The 10,558-nt window shown below is 41.8% G+C and overlaps 1 protein-coding gene and 1 pseudogene across 2 annotated transcripts; one reads left to right on the forward strand and one right to left on the reverse strand.

Moving 5' to 3' along the window:
- Positions 1 to 543: 543 nt before the first annotated feature.
- Positions 544 to 2,228, reverse strand: LOC147434417 (uncharacterized; annotated as a pseudogene).
- Positions 2,229 to 4,484: 2,256 nt separating this feature from the next.
- On the forward strand, positions 4,485 to 8,597 carry LOC147434418 (protein trichome birefringence-like 25). Of its 2 annotated transcripts, XM_086490887.1 has the most exons (4): positions 4,485 to 4,665; positions 4,778 to 5,113; positions 6,040 to 6,317; positions 7,551 to 8,597. In XM_086490887.1, exons 2-4 carry the CDS (start codon positions 4,873 to 4,875, stop codon positions 8,319 to 8,321), a joined length of 1,290 nt encoding a protein of 429 aa, XP_086347013.1. In that variant the 5' UTR covers positions 4,485 to 4,665; positions 4,778 to 4,872; the 3' UTR covers positions 8,322 to 8,597. The 2 variants fall into 2 exon arrangements, with proteins under 2 accessions (XP_086347013.1, XP_086347014.1); XM_086490888.1 differs by lacking the exon at positions 4,485 to 4,665 and having other exon boundaries at positions 4,934 to 5,109; positions 6,026 to 6,317.
- Positions 8,598 to 10,558: the final 1,961 nt, after the last annotated feature.

Raw genomic sequence — 10,558 nt, forward strand, 5'->3', positions numbered from 1 at the left:
GAGCTTCCTTCGTCTTCTCCAAGCTGTGTGCGTTTCTCTGCAACCCTAATTCCAACAGAGTGCTCAACTCATATTTGATTAATCAAGATTCACATATAAGTATTATGGAATCATCCTTGTGGATCCACATAGGATATCTAGAATTTTGAAATATGCCAAAGAAAGGGGAGGAAGAATGTATACGGTCGGAATGACCATAGTCAAGCACTTGCACATAGTCGGATCTAGTATTTATGAGTTGTAATTACCGCAATAACTGTAACAGTGTATAGTTAGTCTGAGTCCAGTCTGGGTACCTATAAATAGGACTTGCTACTTCATTTTGAGGTCGGTCACTCCATAGGCTACAACGAGTCTTTATAGTCATTGAGTTGTTGCTCTTACTATCAGTTAGCTCTATTGTAATAAACACTTATGACCAATTGTACTTTCCTTCAATATCTAAATATACAATCTCTAGTTCTTTTGTCTAGTATTTGAATTTGTACGTCACTTTAGTTTATATCCGATTTTCATATTTTTCTAAAGCTCAAATCTGGTTCTCTATCTGATCTGACATCTAACTCTAAATCTCCAATGTGGAATAGATGTCAGATGTGACAAGCTCATTCCTTTCCAATGATTTTTTATATTTGGTGATGATGATTGCACTTTGATGCTCTACTTCTTTCTACCTTGAATTCCAAGCATATTGCCCAAAGCCTTGCTCCAGCTCCTTGTTGTTGAGTATGCAAACACATGAGTGCAAAATGCAAGTTCCTCGATCTGCTCATTCTTGCAATTATGGCCTTGTCTTTTTGACTTGCGGGGGGACTCTTACTATGCATGGACTTTGCGAGATTTAGGTGAAAGGATTTATGTTTCTTAAATACTCATCATTCAAGGGCACATTGGAGCTCTCATCAAGACCTTGATAAGGAGGCATTTACCTATACATTTCTCCTTTGACATCATCATCGTCATCATGAACATTTTGCGTTGCTAGATGGATGCAATGGTGTGGAGATGGGAACCAATCAAGTCTACCATGAATGCGAAGCTGGCCATGTGAGCAAAAGAAACCCTTGTAGTGCTCTTTCAACATGCTATGTTGATAGAGTTTGGTGCACTTTGACTTGAGAGAAGCTAGGTGAAGGATGTCTTGGATAGATGCTTTTGTAGTCAATGATGCCATGTGCATACTCATTCGAGAACTATTGGTATTGTAAGAACCAGAAATGGGTATTTCATTATAGTGATGAAGACAATAAGGTGAATTGCTTAAGGGGGTCTTTAGCTCACCAATATATGTATTTTGTTGATAATGATTCAACAACATATTTTAACCCTTCCTTATTGCATTGCCTTCTGAAATCGTCATTGGCATGCATTGAGGACCACCATTCATTGCCCCATTTGCAAATGGCACAAACCTTGCTCTTGTTGCGGTGACGTCGGGAGACGATTGGGATGTAGCCTATATGGTGGGCCCAAATTTGCTACTTTCAGAAAGGCGCAAGATTGACTATGATTTCTGCATTTTTAGTGGCAAGATTGAAGAGCTCCAAGAAGAGCTTGGACTAGGATGACCCCTCTTGGCATCACCACATTTCTCAATACCATATTGAGGCACATACGTGCTCCATAACCCTTGCAAAAAAACCACATTTTCATCACCATGTCTCTCATGGTTGAGAGGTAAAGGTTGATGGTATAGAAATCCACCAAAGAGCAGCATTGTTCGTGCCAAAGTTCCCGCTATACATCGATGGGGGACTATCTTGGATAGGCTATGTCTATCTGCTGTGTAGGCTTTACACTATTTAAATGCATATCCCTCAATGAGAGGTGCAAATTCTTCTACAGCTTAGTCTTTAGCTGGCAAAAATGCATGGATAGTCATCATATATGCCATCACGTGTTTCTTCCTGATGTGGGAGCACATAATTACGGTGAAAATATGTTGCATTATAGATGTTGTAGAATCCAACCTTATGCCGATGCAAAAAAGCCCAAAGATGTTCTTCTTCTTCTTCCTAGAAATCTCTCCTTTGATGGAGTCATGGTTACCATAAAAGACGTGATTGTGAGGGCTATAGACCAGCACTATTTTCAACAGTTTGGAGTGCTTGGTGTGCAATTAACTCAATTTTCCCACCATGTAAACTCAAGTCCTAATTGCTAGTTGCTTCTGGAATGGCTGGTTCATTAAGGTGAATAGCTTAATAAAACCTCACCGAGCTCACCATCACTAACCGGCTAGTTGGATTCACAATGCTCCAAGTTGGTTTCCAACTATTTTTGAGTGCATGCACAAAACCTTCTAAATGAGTGCAAAAGAAGTGGCGAGCAAAAGATTGCACACAAGCACCGAGATGGTGGGTTGAGTGTTGTGGTTGGCTGTGTGTGCTCTCTCTCTCTCTCTCTCTCTCTCTCTCTCTCTCTCTCTCTCTCTCTCTCTCTCTCTCTCTCTCTCTCTCTCAGCTCTCGTGTGCAAACGACTGCCTCTACAAGTGGCACCTCCACGAATCTCAACTAGGTGGGCATCATGAACCAACTCTCTCTCTCTCTCTCTCTCTCTCTCTCTCTCTCTCTCTCTCTCTCTCTCTCTATATATATATATATATATATATATATATATAGCGCGGTGTGAGCACCGCTACCACCTAAATCTAAGCACCAATTACGATCACACAAAGAGGATGCATTTCCAAATTTTGTTTTCTTTTGATGCCACATGTTGCAAGCATAGGACGTAGTATATTTTGCTTGTTTCATCGTCCTTTAATATAGATAAAGATAAAAATAAAGAGAAGTGGAGGTTTTAACTTCCATGTGGGTGCATTTGCATCCAAGGGGAGGTTAAAACCTATACTTTTTTCGTGTTAGCAGTGAACCTAACCACCACCCGTGCCTCATCGCCTAATACAACAGCCCATAGTGCTATTCCCAATCACTACCTCTACCTTGTATCTTGATATACCACTATCACCAATAGTGCAACAATGGTAGGAAGACCCCTCTCCCCCCCCCCCCCCCCCCCCCCGCCACCGTCTCACATGGGCATGGGAGATGGGATCAAAGGCCCCAAGGTCCTCGCATTAATTGGGTGCCTTAGATCTTGTTGCGGAAGTTCGAGTTTACTTCTGCACATTATGATATGTTTGCGTGTCAAAACTTGAGAAAGACGCCTACACTCCACAAACAACATGCATGCACGATGTGGTTAGGGCACATGGCTCTCATTACCGAGGTTGTGGGTTCTATCCTCTGAGGTGGGGGGTGTCAAAGTGGGCAAAGTAAACTGGGGCACCCGAGTTTACATTTTTTCCGCCCGAGATCCCCCACCCCCCCTCCGACCTATGTAAGCTCCAATCGTTTCTTATCCTTCTGCCCATTTATTGCTTAGCTAGTGCTTTGGTGTGTGTGTGTGCGTTGGGGGGGGGGGGGGGGGGGGGGGGGAGAGAGAGAGAGAGAGAGAGAGAGAGAGAGAGAGAGCACTAATCTGAGTATGTGTGTGCAAGAAAGAGTGCACGTGGTGGGAGACACCTTTCTCGCTCTCTCTGGCTTCTTCTCTCTGTCTCTCTCTTCTTTTTCTTTTTCTTTCATCTCTCTGCTGTGTCAGTGTTTTCCTCTCTCTTGTTTGATTTCATTTTCTTGTCCCTCTCACTCTTTCTCATTCTTCTTCTTCGTCCTTTTTGCCGTTGATGGCAGAGGAGTCTGACCCTTTGCGACATATTTGTCTTTTACGCGTGAAATTCGTAGAATGGGCATAGGATGTTCGAGCATGAGCAATGCATGTTCATTAGTTCTTGAGCATGTTATGTTAATTTGTGCCATGGACCTCTTATTTTAGTTTCTCTCTCTCTCTCTCTCTCTCTCTCTCTCTCTCTCTCTCTCTCTCTCACAGGGTGCGCACGTGCACAATGTAATGGTCTGGTTTTGGTGAAAAAGCGATGTAGGCCCACCAAGACGTCCACACACCCCTTTAAAACTTCATCGTCTTCCCCACCGTCGCTATCGGAACATCAAAGCTCCATACTTACTGTTTGACACCGGTAGCCTGCCGTTTGCAATGGAAGCTTACATCTTAACCACAAAAATTTCCTGATTTCGTGGACGTGCAATCCCACCATTTTCAATCCGAGCCTTTTGGCGGTTCAAGCTGTGCATGTGTGTGAACCGACGGTCGATGCACGCCAAGAGACCGTCCCCCTTCCATTGGCTGCCTAAGCTCATGTGCGCAAGCTATCTCTCCCTCTCAATTTTAAGAAGAGGTTAGTATGTAGGTATCTCCCTTTCTCTCGGCTTTATGAAAAGGGATGTGGGCCGTAGCACTGCTTGTTAAGCAAACATGGTTGCTGCCCACCGACATACGAGCATCTTTGTCGTCTAATTGTATTGTATTGTATTCTAGTAAAGCTATTGCTATTGCCACGGCCCACTACCTACTGCTGAGCTGATCTGATAAAATAGGGCACCTACCACACGGCCCCCCCCAAACCCAAACACACACACTCACTCACTCTCGACTCTCGAGTCTGTATTCTTCCAGGAGAGTCCAGGTGGGCCATCTCTCTTTCTCTCTCTTTCCCCCTCTTTCTAATGAGTCTCATCTCTTCAAGCGGAAAGGGCATGGTCAGCTTCTGCGCATTGTTAATGATCATGCTCTGAACTCGCAGAAAGGTAACACAATTACTTGCTCTGTTTTCGTGTTTCATTCTCTGCAATCATTGCATGCATGTAAAGATACGGCGTTCCCCTCACTCAAGCATCTTCGCATTGCCCTGGATTTCAGATGATAGTGCATTTTGCTACACAGAGAGGGGGTGTAACTCCTACATTCGTGCCTTCAACGTTTCTGTTGCTTGAATAAGAAGAAGAAGAGAGACCATGACTACCCATCACAAATATTCTCCAGTTGGGCAAGGGGATGGGCCGCGCCCACGGAGCCTAACAGCAGCTGAGCTATGGAAGCTTGTATCACAAAGGAAGTTTGTGTGGGTGGCATGCCTCGTAGTGCTTCTACCGTTTATTGTTTCACGCAAGTATCCGGAACCCCTTGTGGAGGAGGAACTCACGCCACCACCTACTGCTTCCGATGATGTTACAACGCTTATTGATTTTACTGTAGGTACGTCCTACTTCTTTTTCTCATAGATCATCTTGAATTATGTGTGTATCTATGTGCGCGTGAGTGTGCACACTACAACTGCTTAATATAACATAGCATGGTCTCCATTGTGTTAAACAGAGGATAGGCGTTTGCCAAACCCTCAATTATTAGAATTGTTGGATCTGACAAATTATACCTCTTCTTGCAAGTCACCATGAAAGAATGCATTCTTCACTTGCATATGATGCGAGACCAAACCTTTTGTTGCAGCCTCTTAGCCACGGGGCTGACTGTCTCCTCATAATCAGTGCCATAAGTGTGTGCATAGCCCTATGCTACCAATCTAGCGTTGTACCCAATCACTGAGCCGTTTGCATTGTGTTTTGCAGTTCGCCCTATGAAAAAAGCCACAAAGCTGCATTGTGTTTTGCAGTTGACCCGGAAACCGATATAATTTCAGTTTGTTATAAATCATAGTGATGAGGGGCCAGCCCCGTTATCATAATGGCCAATGTAGATTGAAGTTTTTTGGATTTCAGCGGCATGTGCTTAGCCTCATGCTTCTCGTGTTGCTGATTGCTAAGCCTGGGATGGATAATGGACGAAATTTGCTGTTTGATTTTAAGCTTAGCTTGTACCAAGCCCATCTTCATTTGTAATTTGTATTGATTGCCTTGTCGAAGAGCTTTGACGTTGACGTCAAAGTGTGTCGCAAATTGGGATTTCCCTCTTATTAGCACTGCTGAATTATATAAATGCTTTCGTTGATAAAGTGGCAGACTGCCCATTGCTATATCTAATGGAAAACTCTGTTGTGTGAATGGAGCCAATGTTCATAATGTTACATACACTCATTGCAAAGTGGCTGAGCTTGTTTCTTCTCTCGTTTATCATTGCCAAATTGAGTCCTTCGCCTAAACCTGTCATCAGAACTGGAAATCCAGGAGGTTGCAACATATGGAAAGGAGATTGGATCCCACACCCAGATGGGCCTGCTTATACAAACACCTCATGTCGGCTCATTCAGGATCATCAGAATTGTATGAAAAATGGAAGGCCAGATCTTGGTTTCATGTATTGGAGATGGAAACCTCATAATTGTGAGCTGCCCTTGTTTGACGCAAAGGCATATCTGGAGATCGTTGCGGGGAAGAAGTGGGCTTTCATTGGGGACTCTATAGCGCGAAACCATTTTCAGTCTTTTTTATGCTCTCTCGCCCAGGTAACAGCCTTTCACTGCAAGAGCTGCATGAATTTTTTTTTTAACTCTGTGGATGCACAATCACAATTTTTTTGGGTATAGGAGCGTTACTTGGTTAAAATTAATGTCCTTTTTCTGATTCTGTTTAAGAAGTCATAAAAATGCATTAGCAGAAAATTTCCACCCTCAATCCAAGGCATACATCCCATACTCGGACTATTGTAAGCGAGATTTTGCACATGTATGCGCTTACCCAGGAGAACGGCATCTTTTAGGCTGTAATCTTAAAAAGTTTTTTGTGTCCCTTTATATGCTGTTGCTCGACACTTGAATGCTGGAGGGTTGCAACACAGAGTTGAAGTCCCTTTTGGATGTGACTGAATTGTTGTTGAAGAACAAACGAGCACTATTCGTGTGTGACTGAAGTGTTTGTTTTTGGCCTTAGGAAGGGCTTAGTAAAGCATGGAATTCTTAGGACCGATTGTGGGCCGTTGTGCCACTTGACAACTACATGATGGAAAACTTGTTTTCTTCCTCTTTCTTACAAAGGGGGGCATTAAGTAAGCATGGTCTTATGTGTAGGCCAGTGGGAGAGATTGTAGACAACTATAAAGATGGGCATTCAGTACTGGGGCACACACATTCTTTCTGATCCTCTTATGTAGGCCATTGTGACTTTTCACCTCGCTTTTGAAGCATAGGCTAGTCGTAAAGTTATATGTCGCCATTTACAAATTTGAGTAACCTGAAATGGAGTGATGGGGAAGGCTTGGCAATTCTCATTCCACCCGGCTTTAGTGTGTCTGCCTTTAGGCATTGAAAGTTAGCTCACCTGATACCTCCTTGTAGAACAAGGAGTATGCTTACATGATGTGCAAAGCTGTACTTTATAACCCATCTCCCAAAATTCAAGTCAAATGCAAGCGATAGAGAATCATGTGGAGTTTTATGCTCAAGCCTACTTCAAAGAGCATTAGAAGAGGATGCAAGGCCCGATTTTGTTATTTGCCAAAGATTGTTCCAGGTCTTCAATATTCATGATTTTGGTAGTTGTGAAATCAGTAGGTAGGATATTGTAGTGCAGCTTGTGCTTAGTTAAAACTCCTCGTCTAGAAATGAGGCGCTGAGGCTCTTAATCATTTGGCAAGTTGTATCTCTTAATGTCTAATGGAAATATTAATTGTAAGGACTTTTGGCTTACAATCCCCATCGTGCAACGAGAGAAAAAACTGAGCTTCTGTTGCTTAAATGCAGGTTGAGGTTCCTGATTGCACCTTTAATGATGGCATCGATCTTAATGTACATTGGCACTTCAAATCTTATAATTTCTCATTAGATATTGTGTGGGCTCCCTTTTTGGTCAAGAGCACAGAGGATGAAGCTGAAGGATACGCTCAAGGCATTGAAAAGCTCCATTTGGATATGGTGGATGAGAGCTGGGCACCCTCATTGCATACCTACGACTACATTGTTCTATCTTCAGGGCAGTGGTACTTGAAACCCTCTGTTTATTTTCTGGAAGATAAGGTCGTGGGCTGCCATTACTGCCCAAAGTTGAACCTCACAGAAGTAGGTTTTTACTATGCCTACAGAGTGGCATTAAGGACAGTATTCGACTTTCTTATATCTTCCGAATACAAAGGAGTGGTTTTCTTTAGGACTTTCACTCCAGATCACTTTGAAAATGGCCGTTGGGATAATGGCGGTAATTGCACACGAACAGTTCCATTTGAAAGCAGGGCCATTTCTTTAGAAGGTATGACTTTAGAGATGTACACAATACAGTTAGAAGAGTATGGCAAGACTCTGCGGAGAAGCACAGAATATTCTTTCAAGCTGAGGATTGTAGATACGATACATGCGTCGCTACTGAGGCCCGATGGGCATCCTGGTCCATATAGGAATTTTCAACCGTTTGCTCATGATAAACATGCCAAGGTACAGAATGATTGCCTTCATTGGTGTCTTCCAGGGGCTGTAGATACTTGGAGTGCGATGCTTATGGATGTGCTGACGCATTTATAGCAATGGGTGGCCATGGAGGGTCTGAGATTATTGCCACAATGGAAATGAGCCTTGAGAATGATTCTCTGCGCTCGAGTCTATTTAGTTCTGCAGTGCGTACAATGGATATAAGGATGCAGGTTTCATGTGTAAGAGCTCATCTGTTGGTGGAAGGGGGGGCACATGTATTGGTTGTAAGATGCAGGCTTACATGTCAGACAGACTGTAATTTTTGAAGGAAGAATTGAGAACATTTTTTCATTTATTCAGAAGGCATTTGTATCATGCTTTTATGCTTCAAGTTAGGCAACAAGGTGCAAACTGAGAGAGAGAGAGAGAGAGAGAGAGAGAGAGAGAGAGATTGTATTATCGTCCCAGTTTGAAAATATAAAATTGAAAAGAAGTTATAGGTTTATGAAGGAAGAGGGCAATTCCCTACGAGGAAGGGAAGTCTTTAAAAGATGCATGGGTATGTCTTAAAAAGTCCCCCATGATACCACTCCTTTTTCATGGAGGAGTCTCCTTTTGCTGAGTAAGTAGCCTACCACCCCTTTTTGGCTTTCTAAAAACAAGCCTTAGCTAACAATTGACATAGGAGTACATTTGAATCTTCAGTAGATTTTATACTTAGTGGACCTATCTTTCATGTGAAGCATTGAAGCTTTCTTAGTTATATTCATTTTTAGAGTGCAAAGGGTCTTCTAAAAATTTCATGTGCCACTTGAGTTTCTATTGTTTTAAAATGCCTATGTGAGACTTGTTTTAGAATGCCTATATTTTTCGGATTTTGGTGTCTCTTGTGTTGGCAGTTGGGCTTTCGGTGATAGCGGGAGTCTCATGGTGGCACCCCCTACCACCCTTTGGTGATGGAGGCTCGGACTCCGCCCTTCTACGACAATAAGCTCTCTTCTTCTCCCTTTGCTTGGTTGTCAATCTTGGTCTTGTTGTGATGGGGTGGCTCCCCTAGTTAGTTGATGTACTTGATGATTGTTGTGGATCTCATGCTATGGTGTTTCGGTTGGTGGCCCTTGAGTTGAGTAGGTCTGGTGCTGTAATTTTTGTTGATGATGATATAATATATCCACCCACTTGTTGGTTTTGCAAAAGAAACAAGTGAAAGGGTCAAGATGGCTTTCAAAAACAATAAGAAAGTGATAAAATCGTTAGGTTGAGTTTTAACTGTAAGGTGAAGCATTGTTCATGAATGTCCTTTTATTGAGCGATCGAGTTTCCTCCTCGCAAAGAAGCAAACTGAAAGTACTAGCAGAAATTTTAAAATTTGTAGGATTTTTTGAATTAAGTTAACATATATCATTGATTTTCCTTTCCTTTACCATGGTTTGCTCATATATATATATGTATATATATATATATATTTGTGTATATGTTCGTGTATATAAACATAAATACGAATAAATAAATAAATAGTATAATAATAAGAACTCATTACTCTATGTCTGTGTGTATGTGTACATATAAAAAAATAAAAAATAAAAAATGTGTGGAATTTACTAGAGGTATGCAAGGTGAAGCTTCACTTTATTATTCTAAAAGAATAAAATGTAAGAGGTCAAGCCATGTGAGGATGTGAAATGAAAGGTGTGATAAAAAGATCCATTTAATATTTTAAATCTTAAATAACATTTAAGATATGTTTCAATCAACGCTGAAAACAATGAAAGTATGCCCAACTCAACTCTCCTCTAAGGCGCCTTTTAGAAAGCCAAAAAAAGCCTATGTGAGACTTGTTTTAAAATGCCTATGTGAGACTTGAATCCTTTCTTGTTTTAGAATCGTTTAATTATCTAATTGAATCATCTTAACAAAGCTAGCATCATGTGAGTATCCCCACTCAAGTGCTGTTTTCATGCTTGGCAAGAAAGGCAAACCCCCTTTTGTCATTTGTGCACATTTTACGACAATGATTCTTTGCATGTGGTCATAGCCTAGTGGTTTCGGTGCACCCTCGTCACTATCTAACACGGGGTCTTTATGACCCCCGAGCGATGGGATCTACGATCGCGAAAGTCCCACGAAGAAAAAATCTTCAATTGGCTACTTAAATGTAGCATGAACATAGGATGCACTAGTTTTGGCTTGAGCTAATACAGTATTGAAAATAGATGAGATTTAAAGAAAGTTTTAGCTCCATCTTTCATCAATACCTAAAAGTAGTTGATGTCATTGGATAATCAATGGCTTTGCTGTCTTTAGTGTGGCATGGATAGTCCCTTGCCTACTAATAATTAAAGCATTAG

The sequence above is a fragment of the Adiantum capillus-veneris genome, chromosome 19, assembly GCF_014529385.1.
Source record: "Adiantum capillus-veneris isolate H3 chromosome 19, ASM1452938v2, whole genome shotgun sequence".
Taxonomy (NCBI): domain Eukaryota; kingdom Viridiplantae; phylum Streptophyta; class Polypodiopsida; order Polypodiales; family Pteridaceae; genus Adiantum; species Adiantum capillus-veneris.

Bases quoted from the DNA above. Each gene is read 5' to 3' on its own strand.
- LOC147434418 (XM_086490887.1), top strand. From the start codon at position 4,873: ATGACTACCCATCACAAATATTCTCCAGTTGGGCAAGGGGATGGGCCG. The intron at 5,114-6,039 runs GTACGTCCTACT...CTGGAAATCCAG, and splicing joins GCTTATTGATTTTACTGTAG to GAGGTTGCAACATATGGAAA. The intron at 6,318-7,550 runs GTAACAGCCTTT...GCTTAAATGCAG, and splicing joins TTTTATGCTCTCTCGCCCAG to GTTGAGGTTCCTGATTGCAC.